Raw genomic sequence first — 21504 nt, 5'->3', positions numbered from 1 at the left:
ACATAGTTCTGAAAGTGACCTCATTTTTGCACATCCTGATGAACAAATGAGAGAATGAAGCTCATTTTAAAAAATGGTGGGAGGATAAATTTAATCATGCATACACACACACATTTGCATAATCAATCTTTGCAATAAAATCAACAAGAAAAGCCTCTCCTTGTTTGCTGAATGATGTTATTTATTCATCTGCCAAAGACCAATTACAGACCAATCCAAGTCTAGCTGTGTTAATATTATAACTGTTATGCAAAAGATGGGGAAAAAATACAGTAGTCCATTTCTACCAAAAGAAAGAAATAAAATCCCAAAATAGAATATGGAAAGGTACACATCATGTCTGTCTTCTCTTTCCCTTTTTTGGTAAATGTGACTCAAATGAGCTGATTTTTCTTCAGTCTAGTCTATATATAATATACTTTGGGCAGGGGGTGGGGAGGCTTATTGTGAATAGCTTACCTTAGAGTTCTTTTCAGGGTTACGATGTCTAAAAAAATGTATATATCCCACCTTTCCTTCTAGATTTTTCATTTTATCTGAAAATGGAAACAATGGGATGTTAAAAATACTTATCAAAATGCAAAAATAAAGTTATAAAAAATAAAGGTCAGTGGCTTGACATTCAGCAGTGATCTTTATTCCTAAAGGTGTGTGTCTATATTAACACTGCCAAAGTGGTCAGGTGCAAAAACTGGACCTCTGTGCAAAAACGATAAACATTTTTGTGTGTGATTCAGAACACTTTCTTAGCAATTGTGTCTCCACATGGGAGTGGGGGACACAGAAGACCCTGGTGACTGGTCTTCAACTCTAGAAGACATTTTACCTGGGGTCTGGTCTATTCATGCAGCAGAATAAGGTGGGGATAGGATGGTAGAGCCATAAGATGGCAGAACAGGCTAAACTGCCCCCCAGCCAAATATTTCAGTATTTATCTGATTTTTTGTTTTCTAGAAACTTTTAATCTCCCCTCTGGGTGACTTACAAAAATAAGATGCAATATACAATTTCAATATAACAACAACCCCCCAACCCCCCCCAATGACAGCAATAGCCACAGATCAATAAGTGTTCTGATCTAGAACATGCTTCCATTCTAGATTGGGGACCCATGTCAGTTTCTTCTTGAAAATTGCCCCATTCCTGTGTTTATTTGCCCCAGAAGGCAGGCAGTATTTGGAGTTAACAGCACCTTCAGAAGGTGGATAGTAGCTAAGGGTAGGGGCCAAAGTATTTTTAGCAGGGGGAAGGGGGAAAGGACCATGTTCCAGATCAGGATTCTGCAACTGCTTTTTCTTGAGAACAGAAGAGGCTAGTTGAAGCAAACCTGAGTGATCGATAGACACAGAAATGACATTTATGAACCAGGAGCAACAAAGAGTCTTTTGGCACCTTAATAACAAAATTCATGTACATGACTTTAGTCTGTTGTTTTCAGTGGGTTTGCTTTGAGTATAACTTAATTGGAAGCAAGCTTAATAGGTGCATCGTGGGACAAGCTGCGGGAGCCTGGATCCCATCTCATCAGATGCACGAACTGTTGTTAACTAATGAGTAAAAAATGATGGGTTTTCTTCCCCCTCCACCACCATCTGTATAAACATGTGAATAATAGGGAGCAGTTTTTGGCCTTTCTGCTTCACATAGTGCCATATATTTAGTGCTGTACGGGTGAAAGCAAGATGGATCTGAAGACTGTGTGTCTCGTGGGTTCCTCTTCATTTACCACATTGTGGGAAGGTTGCCAGCGATGCATAGATGTTGCATGTGGTCTCATGGGGGGACGGATTAATTCTTACTATGCAAGGATACCTCCTGCTGACTTTTGAAAGGGAGAACAAACAAAGAGGAACTCTTTTGACCATGGATGCTATTAGCTTAATGTTTCTGTTCTCTGATCTTCCTGTCCTGTTTGCTTTGTACGGCTTAATCAAGGTTTTTGTGTGTTTTTTTGGTATATAATGTGGACCAAGTAATTGAAAACAAATTTAGCATGTCTCAGACCATCAAGTTCCCTTTCAGCTGGATTGCTGGCTTCGCGGTAGACATGTCTGCTTTCAATTTTCAGTGATGTGAGAAACATAGAATGAATGGCTTGATTTGTAATTGTGAATGTTAATAATGAAAGAGATATTCCCTGGTCTCAAGCCTACATAGAAATTCTGTCTCCGTTATGCTTCATATAACAAACCCCAATTCAAAACTCCGCTGCTATTCTTTACTGAACATTTTCATTCTCTGCTATGTGGTTGGGTTGTTTTTTACTCTTGAAGTGCCCAATTTATTTCATGAAAACATGTGATGTACATAGAGCACACAAATATTTGTACAGAGAAAGATTACCATGAAAATGTCATAACGTGCTTGTTTAAATAAACTCCTATTTTAGCTGGCAATGATTTTTTTTTTTACCTGTGTGCCACTACCTCTGTCAAAACCTGTCCACAGAAGATGGCAGAAATCTGGTTTATAACACAAACTTGCATTTTTTACAGTGTTCTCCTTTCATTTGTGAGTGTTTGGTTTTCACCTTGAAAGCAGAGAAATGCTTTCAGGTTTCATGTAATTCAACAATATGCAAATATTTGAGAAGCGAGTACCATATGTTGAATTACATGAAACCTGAAAGCATTTCTCTGCTTTGGCAGTTGTGTGCAAGCAACCCCAAATATCAAGTCTTTAAAGCTTTTTGGCAACTGTGGGCTCCCAAGCCAAGAGAGCAAGGGAATTGTTCATCAAACTGACTTGCACTAATCTTTAGGCATGGCTGTTAACAATAACATAGGAGCCCCAGAGCTCTTCTGTTCTTAGCTAGACAAACTAGGGGTTTGCGTAATAACATATGTGTTGCTAAGGCCAGGGACCTCCCAAGGGTGGTTTGTTGGTTTGTTGGTTTGTTTATATATGTGTGTTTCCTTCTAGTATCCAGGTTAAAAAAGCAGACAAAGTTTTAAGGAGTAGTCAAAAGGAAACGTCATGCTTTTGGGTGACAGCCATGATGATGATGATAATACTATGAAATAAAAGCAGGGTTTGTGGGGATCACTCTTGAGTTCCTTGGAAGAAGGGCAAGATGGATGGATGGATCCACAAAGAGGGGATGGGAATGTGGAATTTCACATGTTTGAGATAAGAAGGTCCCAGGTTTCCAGGTACACTTGGGGAAATCAAGAAGAGCTGCTGTTTGTCCCTATAGAACAGCCTTTCCCAATCTACTGCCCTCCAGATATTTCTGGACTACAACTCTCAACAACTCTAGGTCAGAGAAGATGGAAGCTGTAATGGTCCAAACCACCAGGAGGACACTAGTTAGTTAGTGAAGGCTAGTTAGCTACTTCTAAGCTTTATGGACCAGTGTATTTCAGCATAAGGCAACTTCATATGTTCATAGCTCTACTTTAACTCTTCTAATTGTGAACCTAATATGCTGTTTCCTAACTGGAAGCCTTCAGTTTTTATTTTAATGCATTCCCTACAGTAGCAAATGGGGATGCGGGTGGCGCTGTGGGTTAAACCATAGAGCCTAGGACTTGCCGATCAGAAGGTTGGCGGTTCATATCCCCACGACGGGGTGAGCTCCCGTTGCTCAGTCCCTGCTCCTGACAACCTAGCAGTTCAAAAGCATGTCAAAGTGCAAGTAGAGAAATAGGTACCACTCCGGCGGGAAGGTAAACAGCATTTCCGTGCGCTGCTCTGGTTCGCCAGAAGTGGCTTAGTCATGCTGGCCACATGACCCGGAAGCTGTACACCGGATCCCTCGGCCAATAAAGTGAGATGAGCACCGCAACCCCAGAGTCGGCCACGACTGGACCTAATGGTCAGGGGTCCCTTTACCTATACCTTTACAGTAGCAATGGGTTTTATTGCTTGTGGGTCTTGCAAACTGTCTCAACTAAAGAGATGACATCAGAAATATGAGACTCTTGCTGGGCATCTGCCTTCTCCTAGGTGGGGTTGTCCAAGCCATTGCTAATCTTCCCACACAACATTGCCCAAAGCGAGAGAGCTCGGGGCAAACCACTCCTTCCCAGCATGTGGTCATGTATGATAGTTGCTGGAGAACATCACTCACAAATGTCTTGGCATAGTTTTCCTCTTCCGCTGCATCTCAGCCTTGTGCAAAAGAAAATTGTGAGCATGTCTAGTCTTTTCTCAATATGTGGGATGGGGAGGGAGAGAAAGTAGTGAGCCGCTTGTACATTTCATTTTGCTGCCTCTATGGAATCGCAAAGCGGCAAAGGAGCCTTCTTTGTGGAAAAATATATATTCTGTTTTGTTATTTTCTTCTCTGTCTCTGGAGATTGTGTGTGTGTGTACAGCACACACACACTTCCTTGGATTTAGTATAATCATGACTGCAGATTATTTCTTCTACTGCTAGATTATTTCCAGCTATTCAGAAGCAGGAAATGCTTTGTCAGCTGGCAATCTAAACCACCAAAGACTTTGGCTAAACTTTTGACTCAATGCCTCACCTATTGAAATTAATCCTTTGGGTTTAGCTTTGAAGTTTATCCTTGGTTAGAATATCCATGCACCCAAAAGAGCCAAGAGACAGAATTCCCCAAATATTCAGTTCTCAAAACGAAGACACAGATTGCTGATGTTCTTCTGTAGGCACTCTCTTTTCAAAGTGACTGAAGTCTGGGATTTGCTGGGACTCATAGGAGAATTTTGTCATGCAGACTTATGAGGCTGCTATAACAGAGCACTCGTCAAGCCTTCTCTAGTGAGGAGTACCACAAATATCTAGTCCTGTTGTGTATAAAAATAAAAAGCAACTTTCCTAAAGATGTACAGGCTCCCTACCCTATTCCTTCCACCTTTTTTTGTTTGTAGGATTGCAACCCAGTAGAGAAAACGTTTGCCGAGTAATTGTACGAGTTATAGTCAATTAACCAATTAAATCGGGGGAAATTTGCATATGAGGGAAATAGTTCTAAAGTAAAATAAAGAACATGCTTTATTTTACACATACGTGCTGAAACAAGCATCATCTGGGAAGAGGCATTCATTCTCCCATCTCTTGCATGCCTCTTTTATTATGGTGCATGCTACTGACACTTTTTAGAGGGACGCGGGTGGCGCTGTGGGTTAAACCACAGAGCCTAGGACTTGCCGATCAGAAGGTCAGCGGTTCGAATCCCCGTGACGGGGTGAGCTCCCATTGCTCGGTCCCTGCTCCTGCCAACCTAGCAGTTCGAAAGCATGTCAAAGTGCAAGTAGATAAATAGGTACCACTCCGGTGGGAAGGTAAACAGTGTTTCCGTGTGCTGCTCTGGTTCACCAGAAGCGGCTTAGTCATGCTGGCCACATGACCCAGAAGCTGGCTCCCTCGGCCAGTAATGCGAGATGAGCGTCGCAACCCCAGAGTCAGCCACGACTGGACCTAATGGTCAGGGGTCCCTTTACCTTTACCTTACTGACATTTTTTATAAGTGCTTACTTAAAACAACAACAACAACCAAAACTTTAAAATATAAAATTTGCTGCCTAATTAATCAGTGTCACCTCTTTAGTCAGTTTTAATGATAATAGTTTTAATGATTAAACTAACTCATTGACTATGTCTTTGGAATGGACCAGAAGTAGCGTAGACCCACTCATATCTATTCATTTCATGCAAATGTCATTTGCTTTGATTCGGAAGAGCTAAGCTGAGCTGCTTATTTTAAAGTTTTTATTGTTTTCATTATATTTATATCTTTCCCTTCCTCCCAAATAAACCTAGGGAGGCAAACAATAAGTAATAAAACAACAAAAACACCCTGAAAATTATTCCAATTCAGATGCAGACTGTATGATGAAAGGTTCAAACAACTCCCCCTATGCCATCTCCTAATGATGTAATTTGAGGATTTGTAAAATGCTTTTACAAAAGTCGCTTTAGATTTGTTTTGCACAAGAGAAACAGGTAACAGTCCTGTGAAGAAGGTTAGGATAAGAATGAGTGACTTGCCGAAAGCTACCCAAGGAGCATCATACTTGAGGAAAGATTAGAACATGGATCTCCAAAATAAACTACTCCCAATGCCTGCACTGTTAACCACCCATGAGAAGTGTCAAGAGGTTTCTAGAAAACAGTTGGGGATTTCACAAGGGAGCCTTTGGCTGGTTAAATGATGGCTTTTTAAATGTGTTAGGTGTTTGTGTTTTTGTTGTAGTTATGTTATGTATTTCGTGTTTTACACTGTAGACCAACCTGTGATCTTTGGATGAGGAGAGTAATAATAATAATGATAATAATGATAATAATAATAATAATAGATTCAACATTCTGAACCTGAATTTATTCTAGCCTTGCAAAGTTAGACCACAAAAGTTAATAACTTCTAAATATTTTTCACTAGCCAGCATGCTCTTGGTCATTGGTAGCACATCAATAAACTGAAGGAAAGACACACACACACACACACACACACACACACACTTTTTATAAAAGCTTCATGTCTAGTCATCTAGAGGTGATCCTCATTTGCTCAAGGTGATCAAACAAGTTACTACTGTACTTATATATATATCTCTCTTTCTGATACTATTTTTATTTTGATTTATCTACTCCATTTGTCATTGAAATGATGATGTAATGATTTGGTCTTTTGCCAGCTTCATGGATACATGGACAACAAGCCCCTAGGTCTTCAGATCTTCATTGGGACAGCAGACGAGCGGATTCTTAAACCACATGCTTTCTACCAAGTCCATCGCATTACAGGGAAAACTGTCACCACCACCAGCTATGAGAAAATAATTGGCAACACCAAAGTGCTGGAGATTCCCCTGGAGCCAAAAAACAACATGAAAGCAACGTAAGAGTGCTATTATGAAAAGTATCTTGTTACAAGATATTAATGGAACAAAACTGGAGACTTAATGTTAATGCAGAAGGCACCTGCATTTAGCTTGAACAAAAAAATACTCAAGGGCGAAAGACTTACAGTGACCCAGGTTTGATTCACAGTGTACGTGATCTGTATGAAAAAGCTGCCTGGTTCCATCCCTTGCATCTCTGTTAAAAGGATCAGGTAGCAGGTAGAAGACTTCTTTCTGGCCTGAGACTCTGGAGGTCTCCTGTCATTTAGAGTAGATGAACAAGTGGCAAGGTAGATGAACCATTGATCTCACCTGTTTATGAGGCAGCTTCCTTCTGAGCCTTTTCCAAAAGGGACAGACTTCTGCAGGATCATTGTGGGTGATGATAGTGGGCCCTGGGGGTGATTTAATACATGTTGGAGGCAGAAATGCTTCTGAATACTATTTGCCTGAAACCATAGGAGGGGAGAGTGCTCTTCTGCTTGAATCCTGCTTTTGGATTTCCCACAGTTGGCCACTGTGAGAACAGGATGCTAAGCTACATGGGCCAGTAGCCTGCTCCACCGGGCTCTTCTTTCATTGCTATGTTCATGTCTCAGTGCGCATTAGAATTTCAGTCCTACTCTAACAACTACACCACACTGATTCTTTAATTTTAAATGTATCTTTTAGAACATGGCACCATTGGGGCGATGTTTTGGGAGTCAAAAAGCCCTGTTCTCCCAGGCTTTTTAAATAAGTAGGTTGGGGCAGTCTGTTTTTAATCATGGTTTTTTTTAAGTGCAGTGAGGTGGTTGTTGTTGTTGTTGTTGTTGTTGTACTTAGGCAGTTCCCGATTTTATGTTTTATTTTCTGGTGAAAAGTGACCTTTAAATCCATCGTTGTAATCAGTGAGGTAAAAACAAAATTCTGCGTGAACCATATCTTTCCCACCTTGCAAATGTGTTCAGGAATCATTGGGTTGTTAATTCTGTGGTCGGGTATTAACTAAGGTTTTGGCTTGTTCCACAGCATTGACTGTGCAGGGATCCTCAAGCTGAGAAATGCAGACATTGAACTGCGGAAAGGGGAGACGGACATCGGCCGGAAGAACACCCGCGTGCGACTGGTTTTCCGTGTACACATCCCCGAATCCAGTGGCAGGATTGTTTCCTTGCAAGTGGCATCCAACCCCATTGAATGCTGTAAGTTGCATTTTCTCTGTAACTTCACTATTTTCTGATCAGCGGCGATATTTTCCATGCTGCAACCTCTCTGTATCCTGTGTGTCGATCCTTAATTAGCTGAAGAAAGCATGTCTCGAAACCTGTGCATAATTACCTGGGGGTAAGTCCCATTGAAATCAGGAGGACTCACAGTCAAATTACACATTATGTTAGCTATTCAGATATGCTGTTAAGTGCAAGGGTTTTCTTTATGTATATAAATGCTAGTGATTCTGGGATCTTAGCATGGTGGTGAAATGACTTAGCACCTCTACCCACTGTAGTCTTGAGGCAGTATTCAACTAAATAGTTGCACTAGCACATGAATTGACACTAGTAGAATGGGATTTGTAGTTTGGCCCTTACCACCACCTTCTGAGGAAATCTGTTCCACTGTTGCTCTTACTGTCACAAAGTTCTTCTTGATGTTTAGTTGGAATCTCGTTTCTTGTAACTTGAAGCCATTGGTTTGGGTCCTACCCTCTGGAGCAGGAGAAAACAAGCTTGCCCTTAAGATATTTGAAGATGGCTATCGTATCGCCTCTCAGTCTCCTCTTTTCCAGGCGAAACGTACCCAGCTCCCTCAACTGTTCCTCATAAGTCTTGGTTTCCAGACCCTTGATCATCTTGGTTGCCCTCCTGCACACGTTCCAATTTCTCAATAGCCTTCTTAAATTGTGGCACCCAGAACTGGACACCGTACTCCAAATGTGGTGTGACCAATGCAGAATTTAGTGGTCCTATTACTTCCCTTGATCGTGACACTATACTTCTGTTGATGCAATCTAGAATAGCATTAGCTTTTTTTACTGCTGCGTCACACTGTTGATTCACGTTGACCTTGTGGGTCCACTAAGATCACTAGATTATTTTCACATGTCCTACTGTATAGAATTAGGCGGTGCAGCTTTAATACAAATTGATAGCAGAAAGATGCTGCTAATCCCTTGACTCATTAGAGAACAATTGAAATTATGGAGGTACTTCCAGAACAGATAGAAATCTGAGATATGGTACACAAGTTGTCAAAGATCTCCTGATTATCTGAAAAGTCTGAAAATGAGACAATTGTTATGACTCTCACTCTGAACACATCATATTCAGACTGTTTTTGGGCAGTACTCCAAGAGACAGCAGGACAAGCAGCTCATGAGATCGACGAGAGGGGTGTGGGAGTTTCCCTTTGCACTCTTCGATAAGCCCCACATTGGAGAAGAGGGGATTTCCACTGGATGTCTCAGTGACTGCCGAATGTGGGCTATGCTCTCTCAGCAGATCTCCCATGGAGAAAATGTTCTTGGCCCTCTAGCATATGTTCATCCCACCGGAGATCACATTTCCAGCCATCATCCTTTCAGTGTAGGAGGTTTGCATCAGGAACGAAGGGTGCTCGGTGTCTTCACAGGATAGGACCGGTGGAAGGGCCTCCATTCTGGCACATCCAGAGATTCTTAGTCATTTTTGGAGGGCTTGCGCTTCTGAGTCTCTTTGCTCATCCGGTGATGCTTTATTGTTAGTAACCTGAGCTTTCTCAGTGGTTTGGGGATTTCACAGAATCATAACGAACCATTTTCACTTCTTTTATTGTGTGACTCACAGTAGTGTACAAAACCATGTTGTAGCAATAAACTGCCTGAGAAAGTTTACTTAAAAGACCCACTCTGTGGCTTTTGATTGTAATGTAAGCTTTCCCCTAAGGGAGCAGCGGGGAACCTGCAGCCTCTCAGTGTAACTCTTATCATTTTCCACCATTGGCCTTTTTGGCCAGGACTAATGAGAGCTGGAATCCAACAACATTTTATGGCCACAGGCTCCCCATCCCTGCCCTGAGACACATCTGCACTGGAGATGCTCACTGTTTCAACATGTTTAGACTGCAATCTAAACCTCTGAAAAAACACGTCCTTTTGAGGATCCCCAGGGACATGGCAGGGCGAAATGTCTTTGCCCTGTGCATCCCTTTGATGATTGCCAGGGTGCCTTCCCGGAAGGCGTTTTGGCGATCTCTGCCAGGAACACGGCAGGGCGAAGCATCTTCGCCCTGGTGCATCCTCTGCAAGAGACACAGCAGGGCCAAACGTCTTTGCCCTGCCACATCCCTTTCACAAAGGTAAGGTGGCTGGCGGTGGGTGGAGAGATGGCAGGCCAAGTCGGCCTGGCTGGGTTGGAGGGGTGTCGCACGTGTGATGTCATGCACGCACGATGCCCCCCGCCACTGCCGCCGGTGCAATTCGGCACCTCTGGCAGATGCTCTATCACTGAGATATACCATTTCTCTTAATGGCACCACTCAATTAGAAGAGGAAACTCCAAGGTTTGTGAAAGAATAAAAATCTTTTTTGGGGGGGGACCCTAAGTGAGTCGGACATCCCAAAGCAGCTTAATGGGGACTGTGCATGCTTAAGGGACACAAAATACTAATTATTGGAGAAAATTAAGAAAATTCAGGGTTGCATCCAACTAAGTCATTTTGGAGCAGACTCATGACTAACTTAAGGTCATTTGTTTCAGTGGGTCTGTTCTGACCATGGCTTGGTCCAATGCAACTACAGTGGTACCTCCGGTTGCGCACAGGATCCGTTCCGGAGCTCTGGTTGGATCCTGAGGAATTTGCAACTGGAGGTGCCTGTTCTGCACATGCATGTGGCGCGGTAGAGTGCTTCTGCACATGCGCATGCAGCAAAACCCGGAAAAATATTCCCGGGTTTGCCACAAACGTAACCTGAAGGATATGCAACTAGAGGTGTGCGTATCCAGAGGTACCATTGTATATGGGCGGAATTTGACATGGTGCTATATTGGATGTTTCCATCAGCGCAAGCGTGTCACCTTGGCAGACAGAGCAAACCTTCCACCCATCTTGCCATGCGTTGTTGTGGGGGTTCTCCTGACATCCTCCCCAAGCAAGTTTTAGGGAGCATGAGGGCACATGGAGGTAGAAGAGGGGGGGAAAGCCCTGTTGCAGAAGTAGAAGCCCTTTAAGGCAATAAACCAGCTGTTGTTGCTTTATTCTCTCCTGTAAACCTGTTCTCGTTATAAATATTATTTTGACAAAATTATATTTACTTCCGAAAAGGTGTCCATTTGAGTGATTTAGACGTTTCTCCAGTCTTCAGAAAGTTGGTTTATGCCAATGAATTTTGGTCAAATATTTTGTTTCCTTTTAATTAGCTGCCTTGGAAGTTTCCTTTTCTTTTTGTTTCTTTCCTCCTCTCCAACTCAGTTTCCCCATAAAATTAGATATTCTGCATTAACGGTATGTGGCGCAGTTGTAAATTCAGTGGAAAGAAATAGTCAGTTTAAAGAATGTATTCATCTTGGCAGGCTTTCTATGGCTTTCTTGCTAGTGGATAGATTATCAACAGTAGGCTAGCGGCTAGTTTAAGCGTAGCAAAGAACCATACTTGTAACTCCCAGGAGATTAATCTGCCTGCCGTTTTCAGGCAGCATGCTATGAACACTCTGCATTTTCAGTAGCTTCTCCAGTGAACTCTGAAAAGCGTATCTCTCGCTTTAAAAAAATGCATTATTTTAATGTTACAGCTGCTCTAATAAAACCTTTGTTATGGCTACGCTCATAAAGACTTTGTATCTAGGATCCTACGCTGAAAACGAATGATGCAAATCGGTGGAATAAATGCAAATAGGCTTACTTTTCACAAACACATTTTGTTTGCATGGTTCTTTCTGAACTCACTCTTTAATCTCTTGTGATAGGGAGGGTTGTAAAGACTAGCATAGTGGCAGGAAGAGTAGTATAGTCTTAGTCCCATCAGGGAAAAAGGCAGGGTATGAATTAGTATAATAATAACAATGACAGTAACAATAGCAATAACAGTAAGTAAGTAAGTAAGTAAGTAAAATAACTGAGTAATATTCTAGGAAAAGCTTCTTCGGGAACTTTGCTTTTACTATTAAAATGAATATTTCTAGCTTCTCTGGTACCAGTGGTGGCCAGAGTGAGGTGGAGTTTATGGGAGGCATTTCCCAAAGATTCAGAAATAAAAGTAGATCTTCGTTAAACCTTTCACTAGTCTTTCCAAAGCCATTTGCACACTGCCTTCTTCGAAAAATGCATCTTACTAGAACTAGAAACGATAATAGCTTTCGTTTATGCATTTTAAATAGTTGGACAGTCATCTGGCTAACAGAAGATGGAAAGACCTTTGGGTCTCGTTGGGCTTCTTTCCCCCTTTGAGTTTAGAATGAGCAGGAAGTGGGAGGGATAAAAAAAGTCTGACATGAACTACAAAGTTATTCTGGGTTTATTCTGGTGTGATTGCCTACACAGGAATCAAGGGTTGGGTACGGCACATAGTGAAATACATGGCTGCATTTTGCTTGCTGGTCATCCTGTTTGAGGAGTTGCCGGGGTTCTGTCTCTTCCAGTAATTGCTATCACCAAGGAATTCAAGCAGAATAAAACTTAAAAACCCAAGGTGGCACATGGTTATAGCACAGTGGGTTTTAATCTCAAGAGATCACTTTCATGAAGGTTTAAGAGGAAGTACTTTATTGAGTCTACTAAGACATTCTGATAGTTAACCCTGCCGGCCATTTATCTCCTTCTTTGTAGGGTTGGTGTTCTGCAAGCATTATTCTTAAAAAGAAAATAATACCAGGTTTAGTGATCCATTCTTATCTATCTTTACTGCTACGTACATGTCTTCCTGAGAAAGGCTGAGGAGAGATATTGGTTTTGGATTTTTGTGATGTTGCAGTTAGGGTGTCAGCAATATCTTCATGAAGGGCACCCAAATTCTGCTTGGAATAATGAAGCATATGCCTACCCATTTAATTATTTGCATAATTTATTACAGTTGCAATATTTGGGCTCTTGCAGAAACCAAAACAAGGAAAGAAAGGTTTCCAATTGGTAAGAAAGTGGTGTCCGGGTGGATTTTTCGTAAAGCGGGCCAAATGTCCGAATTTTTTGGGAGACTTTGCTCAACAACTTTTTGAAACATGGCAACCCTAGGATAGAGCAACTGCCCTTGGCAATATGGAATTCACAGCCACAAGATGTGGCAATGACTCACACAATCTCAGTCTAGCCATACCTGTCACTGAATATGCCACATAGGTTAAGGCTGGGATTAAAATAATTATAATAAAACCAAACAAAGGGGGGGGGGCTGATCCAGAATGAGACTGCAGCTGCAACCATCCTTAAACCCATGCACATGCATAATCTAAATCCTGGTAGATCACTGGTTAGTGTGTAATGCTAGGGACATCTTTCTTGACCTAAAGCAGCTTGCAATACAAGAACAAGACTATATATTGATGCATTATTACAATCAGCAGTCTAACACCAATTCATTTCAAAGCAAATAATAATGCTCCAAATATAAGAATTGATTTCAGTAGTGCTAACGTTATAACATTTTAAATGTATTGCGATATACACCATAGCAATACGAATTGATAGGTTTTATCAGTCGTTGCAATACAGAAGCCAGAATCAGATAGCCATAAAAATTTCCAGTCCACTGCAGTCAGGTATGAATAAATAATATCACCAGCAGCCAGTTTCTCTAACATGCCAAGAGCAAGAAATAGCAACCAGATTTTTTTGCGACCGGTGGTGCAAGTGCAGTAGCTTAAATGGAAGCTCCGTGTGTCTGCTGCTTCTGAATGTCAGGAGTTGGAGGGGCGTGCAGCGAATGACAACCAAAGGAGGGCTCTTCTTGCTTTCATGTTCTTGCCATTTCTTGGAAGCATCTGAGTAGCCACTACTGAAAATAGGATGTTGAATGAGATGACCTTCGGTCTGATCCAATAGGGTTCTCATTCTCTTCTTAGTACAGACCTCCATGATTAATTTCCAGGCCTTCACCAACTAATCTTGACAAACGCTCTCTTCACTAGAGAGAGCTAGATGTTCCATTTACAAATTGGAGAGACTCTGCTTCCATAAGCCAAATTCAATGCCAGATTCAGGAGCTCCATGTTAAGAATTTCTCCTACTCCATCAAGCCTCAGGATCATTGAGAGCTGCTACTTGTAATAATATCCAGAAATGCATCCTTCATGGTGGCTGCCCTTCCCTATTAGATTTTGTGACTACCGACTTTAGCAGCATCAGATGGGTATTGCCAGGGCTCTGGGCATGCTATGAGAATGCAAAATGTGCAACATTGGATACGGAAACTACTTCCCTGAGAATCTAAATCTTTACCTGTTTGTTTTTAAAGCACATTTCTAATCTTTAAGGGTAAGGATGTGCTTTAAAGTATGTGGACAATGCCTGATGAAATCTCAGAAACCAAAATGGTACCCATAAAGGTAGCCAGGGATAGGAATGTAAAGATCGGTCCATTTTGGCTATCTCAGTTTCTCATTTTTCCAATCTTAAATTCAGGTTTCTACTGGCATTTTTAATGCAAGTTTCTCCTAATAATACATTTTTGTCTGCAGTTTTGACTAATCTACTCATTTTTGAAAGCGCTTTCTCATAACATATTCATTTCTATACACATTTCCCTGTTATATATGTGTTTTTGTAAACATTGATTGGAGAACTGCATCGCAAAATGTAGATAAGTGTGACTTCTGAAAGTTGCAGATAGGTGTGTATCTGAAGAAGTGTGCATGCACACGAAAGCTCATACCAAGAACTAACTTAGTTGGTCTTTAAGGTGCTACTGGAAGGAATTTTTTTATTCTGAAAGTTGGTTGAGCTTTGGTTCTCATGTTTCTTTGGAAACAACAGGCTCAATAAATTCAACCTTAAATGTGAACTGAATTGCACTTTTCCTCCATCCCTGCTTGGGACACATAGTTCTTTCCCTGTTTCTGTGAGAAGAACACAAAAGAGGAGGGATCGTGTAAATTTGTATAACTGTTCACAGGCTGCATAAATGTATACAGTCTACTTGTTGCTTCAGTTACACCACGTCCTGGGCACTGCCATCACACTGAGCATGTGAACTTCCCTCTGGCATTTCCTTGACACAGAGTCAAAAATATTGCTGGTGAACTTGGTCTTGAAGCAGCCTAGCAGGTTGACTGGCTTATGTGTCCTAGCCGTCCTGGTTCTCCCCACATTAAGCCAAATTATTTTGCTTCCCTATTTTGGCCCCTTTCTCTTGCAATTCTGAGGCTCAGGAAACAAAACTCAGCAGAGATCCTGATAACCGCAGTTCCCTTTTTTGTTTCTCTTCCACTGCTGGCCATAATGTAATTTTTGGCACGGACTACCCGTAACATCTTGATTTGCAGGCGGTCAAATAAAATACAGAAAGAAAACCCCCTCACGCCCCCAGTGCCATTAGCAGAGTTGACATGCTGTTTCAAGGCAAAAGTGAGTGTTTCGCCTAGCATTTGCTTTCCTGCATTATGTCAGTGGCTGTTGCTATTGAAAGTAAACACCCCAACGGGATAAGTCAACAGTGTTATGTTTATACAGAGCTCATAAACTACAGTAGCTGTTGGTCTGCTTTATGGAGTGCCAGCCCCTGAGGGGAAGAGAAGGAGCAGTGTGAAATTACTGCCTACATTTCACCTATCCTGAGCTTTAGAAACGGTGAATTTACTGGGGATTAATTTAATAGAGCATACAAAAGAAAACAAGCTTGGTCCGAATGATACCAAGGTCTCTGTTTGCCCTTCCGTACACGAGAACGCCAAGCAGGCTAACGACAGACTCTCATTCCTTTTCATATCTTTCCATCTGTCCAAATTTGGAATATAAAAATACAGTTTAAAATAGAAGCTTCAGGGTGGGTGGCCCTCATTTTTTTTTCAAACAAGACACACAAAACCAGGGGACACAGAAAGGGCTGAACTACTCAATGCCTTCTTTGCCTCAGTCTTCTCCGATAAAGAAAACAATGCCCGACCTGAAGAATTTGGAGCAAATGATTCAGCAAAGGAAACACAGCCCAGAATAACTAAGGAGATAGTACAAGAATATTTGGCAAGTTTAGATGTATTCAAGTCTCCAGGGCCAGATGAACTGCATCCAAGAGTATTAAAAGAACTGGCAGATGTGATCTCAGAACCACTGGCAGTCATCTTTGAGAATTCCTGGAGAACAGGCGAAGTCCCGGCAGACTGGAGGAGGGCAAATGTTGTCCCTATTTTCAAAAAGGGGAAAAGAGAGGACCCAAATAATTACCGCCCAGTCAGTCTGACATCAATAGCAGGGAAGATTCTGGAGCAGATCATTAAGCAAACAGTCTGTGAGCACCTACAAAGGAATGCTGTGATCACCAATAGTCAGCATGGATTTCTGAAAAATAAGTCATGTCAGACTAACCTGATCTCGTTTTTTGACAGAATTACAAGCCTGGTAGATGAAGGGAACGCAGTGGATGTAGCCTACCTTGATTTCAGCAAGGCATTTGACAAGGTGCCCCATGATATTCTTGTAAAGAAGCTGGTAAAATGCGGTCTTGACTATGCTACCACTCAGTGGATTTGTAACTGGCTGACTGACCGAACCCAAAGGGTGCTCATCAATGGTTCCTCTTCATCCAGGAGAAGAGTGACTAGTGGGGTGCCACAGGGTTCTGTCTTGGGCCCGGTCTTATTCAACATCTTTATCAACGACTTGGATGATGGACTCAAGGGCATCCTGATCAAATTTGCAGATGACACCAAACTGGGAGGGGTGGCTAACACCCCAGAGGACAGGATCACACTTCAAAATGATCTTGACAGATTAGAGAACTGGGCAAAAATAAACAAGATGAATTTTAACAGGGAGAAATGTAAAGTATTGCACTTGGGCAAAAAAAATGAGAGGCACAAATACAAGATGGGTGACACCTGGCTTGAGAGCAGTACATGTGAAAAGGATCTAGGAGTCTTGGTTGACCACAAACTTGACATGAGCCAACAGTGTGACGCGGCAGCTAAAAAAGCCAATGCAATTCTGGGCTGCATCAATAGGAGTATAGCATCTAGATCAAGGGAAGTAATAGTGCCACTGTATTCTGCTCTGGTCAGACCACACCTGGAGTACTGTGTCCAGTTCTGGGCACCACAATTCAAGAAGGACACTGACAAACTGGAACGTGTCCAGAGGAGGGCAACCAAAATGGTCAAAGGCCTGGAAACGATGCCTTATGAGGAACGGCTAAGGGAGCTGGGCATGTTTAGCCTGGAGAAGAGGAGGTTAAGGGGTGATATGATAGCCATGTTCAAATATATAAAAGGATGTCACATAGAGGAGGGAGAAAGGTTGTTTTCTGCTGCTCCAGAGAAGCGGACACGGAGCAATGGCTCCAAACTACAAGAAAGAAGATTCCACCTAAACATTAGGAAGAACTTCCTGACAGTAAGAGCTGTTCGACAGTGGAATTTGCTGCCAAGGAGTGTGGTGGAGTCTCCTACTTTGGAGGTCTTTAAGCAGAGGCTTGACAACCATATGTCAGGAGTGCTCTGATGGTGTTTCCTGCTTGGCAGGGGGTTGGACTCGATGGCCCTTGTGGTCTCTTCCAACTCTATGATTCTATGATTCTATGATTCTATGAAAACCAAATTTAAATACACACCAACAACCAGAAGGCAATTTCCACACCACATTGTCAATAGATAAGATTTAACAAAGACATAACACACACATACCCGCTCCAACAACCGCAGTTAAAAACTCCCTGTGATAGCAGATAAAGACATAATGGTTAAAGGTAACAATGGCAACAAAATGGACAAGTTCCTCCTGCATTCATGGAGCTTCCAGCTACTTTGGGCTGGTACTCATGGTAGTTTAAAGTGGATGTGATGCATCCGATGGGTAAATGTTCTTTGCGACATCCACACATTGTCCTAATCCAAGTGGCAGCCCGCATTTCCTCTCATTTAACTAATATTTTCCTTCCAGTAGCACCTTAGAGACCAACTAAGTTTACTATTGGTATGAGCTTTCGTGTGCATACACACTTCTTCAGATACGAATAACAAACTTAGTTGTTCTCTAAGGTGCTACTGGAAGGAATTTTTTTAAAAATTTTGTTTCGACTACGGCAGACCAACACGGCTACCTACCTGTAACTAATATTTTCCTGATCCACTGATACTGGAGTAAGGGAGGGGGTGGAATCATAAAATCTCAAATTACCGGAATGGATGTTCTCTTGTGTGACTCGACTTTCTTTTTAAACAGGTAAACAGATGCCTGTACACATGCCCACAATAGAGCTCATGTTTCTGTAACTCAGGGGGTAGAGAACCAGTAGGGCTGCCATACGTCTGGGATTCGTCGGTCAAAAATAATGTCCAGGCGGAATTTCCAAAATTCAGTAAAAATGTCCGGGGAAACCTGGGCGTATGGCAACCCAAGTCAGAAGTGTTGGTTTTTTGCCAATTTTGCTCAACAATAGCTCAAAAACTTCATTAAAAAGATTTGAGAGAGAAAAAACTCATCAACTTTGCTAAAAAAAACTCAGCAACTTTTTGAAATTTGGCAACCCTAGAACTAGAAACTGAGGGGAAGGAACATAGCACAATTACATCCTATTAGGGGATGATTAGCTGCTTGTGCTTAAAATGGTGCCCCTTCAGAGTTTGTGCGGCCCCACAAACCTCTGTGTGTGACAGAGCTCCTCAGACATGTCTGCTCTAGTCACTGTTAGAGTCCGACAGTGGCTGTTTGCGGAAACGCCTCCAACAAAGAAGTTCCTTAACGGAAACACGTCTCCTGGACTCACGACGTGACAGCTTCCGACGAAGCATGGGTCTCCCTGCAATTGCTTCTGACACCTCCCCACTATTTTCACTGGACGTGTCTCTCACCCCTTTCTCCCCCCTGCTTCCTGCCTGCGCTGCTGCATCTCTCTCAGTATCCCTGAGATCCTCCTCCAGAGACCCCGCGCTCCCCCTGCTGGTCCCTGCTTTGGCTGTTGAGTCTCTCCCAGTCTCTGGGAGCCCTATCACCTCCTTTCCCTCTGAGGTCAGTTCCCTGACATCCACCTCCCCTCCAGGGCCCCCTTCCCCCCCGCCCCCTCCCTCTCCTCTGGGCGGTGAGGAGCTGAAACCCCGAAACGAATCCTCTTCATCTTCCGACGTCTCGAACATCTCCCTCCATCGGTCTTTGTTCCGACTCGCTGAATCCTCCTCCACCTCGGAATCAGAGAACCCCTCCAACTCCTCTTCTTCGTCTGTGGTGGCGAAGTATTCCCTCCGGAACCTCGCCACTGGCTGGGGTTTTCGAGGGAATCTCTGATGAAAAGTTTCAATTAGAACCTCGTCATCTACATCCTCTGCCCTGACCCAGGTGTTTTCCGACTCCGGTTCCCCTTCCCACATTACCAAATACTCTACTTGCTCTCCTTTCCACCTGGAATCTAGGATCTCCGCTGCATGGTAGCTGTGTTCTTTTTCCTCCATCGCTGGTCCCCTATTGACCCTCCCCTCTCTGTCCCCTATATACGGTGACAGCAACGATCTGTGGAACACTGGGTGCAACTTCATGTGGTTCGGTAACCGGAGTCTGAAAGCCACTGGGTTGACCTGTTGCGTGACTTCAAATGGGCCCAGTCTTTTGGGTCTTAACTTCTTACAACCTCCTTTAAATGGTAACCCTTGGGTGGACAGCCACACCTGGTCTCCCACCCTAAGGCTTTCCCCTTCCCTTCTGGTTTTGTCTGCCTGCCTCTTATATTCCTCCTTCGCCCGGTTTAAATTAAGTTGGAGTTGGCGATGGATCGCTTCCATTTCTTCAACGAACTGTTCTGCTGCTGGAACGCTCCAGTTCTCCCCCTCCCCCCCTGGGAAGGCTCGGGGATGACACCCGTGATTGGCCAAAAAAGGGCTCATTCCCGTGGACACGTTCTCTGCATTGTTGTAAGCAAATTCTGCCAACGCCAGCTTCTCCACCCAATCATTCTCTCTATCATTAACATAACACCTCAAATATTGCTGGAGGACACCATTAGCTCTTTCCGCCTGCCCGTTGGTTTCTGGATGACGGGCAGTAGAGAAATTAACCTCTACATGCAGTAAGCTCATGAGCTTCCTCCAGAACCTGGAAGTAAATTGTTTCCCTCGGTCCGAAACCACCCTCAAGGGGGCGCCATGCAACCTAAACACATTTTCCACAAACAATTTGGCGGTTTCTTCTGCTGTGACCGCATGTGAGCAGGCTATAAAGTGTGCCATCTTGGTTAACAGATCTACCACCACCATAATGGCTGTTTTCCCTTTGGACCTGGGCAGATCAGTCATAAAATCTATTGCCACTGCCTCCCACGGTCTTTCCGGCGTGGGTAGTGGTTCTAATAAACCTGCCGGTGCCCGCCTCTCCCCCTTGGCTCGTTGGCAACGGTCACACCCTCTCACATATTCACGCACATCTTCCCTGACCTTGGGCCACCAGAATTCCCTGGTAACCAGCCACATGGTTTTGTGTTGCCCAAAATGCCCTGCTGTGGGGTTATCGTGCAGTTGCTTGAGTACCTTTTCCCTCAATTCCCCTTCAGGTATGTATAACGCTCCCTTGTAGTACAACGCCCCATTTCTCTCCTCAAAACCCCCGGGTTTGTCTCCCTCCCTCCTAAGACTCCTGAGTTTGTCCTGGGCGTATACATCCTGCCCCGTTCCCTCTACCAGTTCCCTTTGCCCCACCAATGCCGCCCCACACACCCAGCGGTCCTCGGGAATGACATGGGTCTCTTCGGGTACACCCTCTCCCTCCAAATATTCAGGTTTGCGTGAGAGAGCGTCCGCCCTAACGTTCTCCGGGCCTGGTACGTAACAAATCTCAAAGTTAAATTTGGAGAACTCCTGGGCCCATCTCAACTGCCGTTGTTTGAGCACTCGCGCAGTTCTCCAATACTCTAGATTCTTATGGTCCGTGCACACTTGCACCTTCTGTTGTGCACCAATTAGTAGGTGCCTCCATCTCCGGAAGGCCTCATAAATTGCAAGAAGTTCCCGGTCGTACACCGTGTAGTTCCTCTCAGACTTGTTCAGCTTCCGCGAAAAGAAGGCACACGGTCGCCACTCCGACCCCTCCTTCCCCGGCTGCAGAAGAAGCACCGCCCCTATGGCTCGGTCCGACGCGTCTGTTTCGACCCTCAGCTTTTTTTGTAAATCCACATGTAGAAGTTGTTCGCCAGAGGCGAAGGCCCTTTTCAGTTCCTCAAACGCTCGCTCCGCCTCCCCCGTCCAAACAAACTTCTTTTTGCTGCTGAGACAGTCCGTGATGGGCGCCGTCAGGTGGGCGAAGTTGCGGATGAACTTACGATAAAAGTTTCCAAACCCTAGGAACCTCTGCACATCCTTCTTGGTCTTGGGTGTTTTCCATTCCAGCACCGCTTGAACCTTGCCGGGGTCCATGGCCAACCCTTTGTCTGACAAGCGGTACCCCAGGAATTCCACCTCCTTGGTATGAAACTGACACTTCTCCAGTTTCACCCACAGTCGGTTGGCTTGCAGCCTGCTCAACACTTCTCTGACGTCTCTCACATGTTGCTCCTCATTCTCCGAATACACCAACACGTCATCTAAGAAGGCCACGCAATTCTTGTAGAGCAAA

General features: G+C 43.5%; 1 protein-coding gene across 7 annotated transcripts in view; it reads left to right on the top strand.

Annotated features, from left to right (window-relative positions):
* Positions 1-21504, top strand: part of NFATC2 (nuclear factor of activated T cells 2) — a gene marked incomplete at its 3' end in the record, with an annotated part of 141388 nt that overhangs the window by 41597 nt on the left and 78287 nt on the right. For all 7 annotated transcript variants that reach the window (XM_082225896.1, XM_082225895.1, XM_082225898.1 and 4 more), the window contains exons 4-5: positions 6607-6809; positions 7825-7997. In XM_082225896.1, the coding sequence (XP_082082022.1) occupies positions 6607-6809; positions 7825-7997 (376 nt within the window). The remainder of the gene's footprint in view (positions 1-6606; positions 6810-7824; positions 7998-21504) is intronic.

Source organism: Podarcis vaucheri (genome assembly GCF_965113315.1).
Source record: "Podarcis vaucheri genome assembly, chromosome: 6".
Lineage (NCBI taxonomy): Eukaryota > Metazoa > Chordata > Lepidosauria > Squamata > Lacertidae > Podarcis > Podarcis vaucheri.
This window is presented reverse-complemented; position numbering and strand designations above follow the sequence as displayed.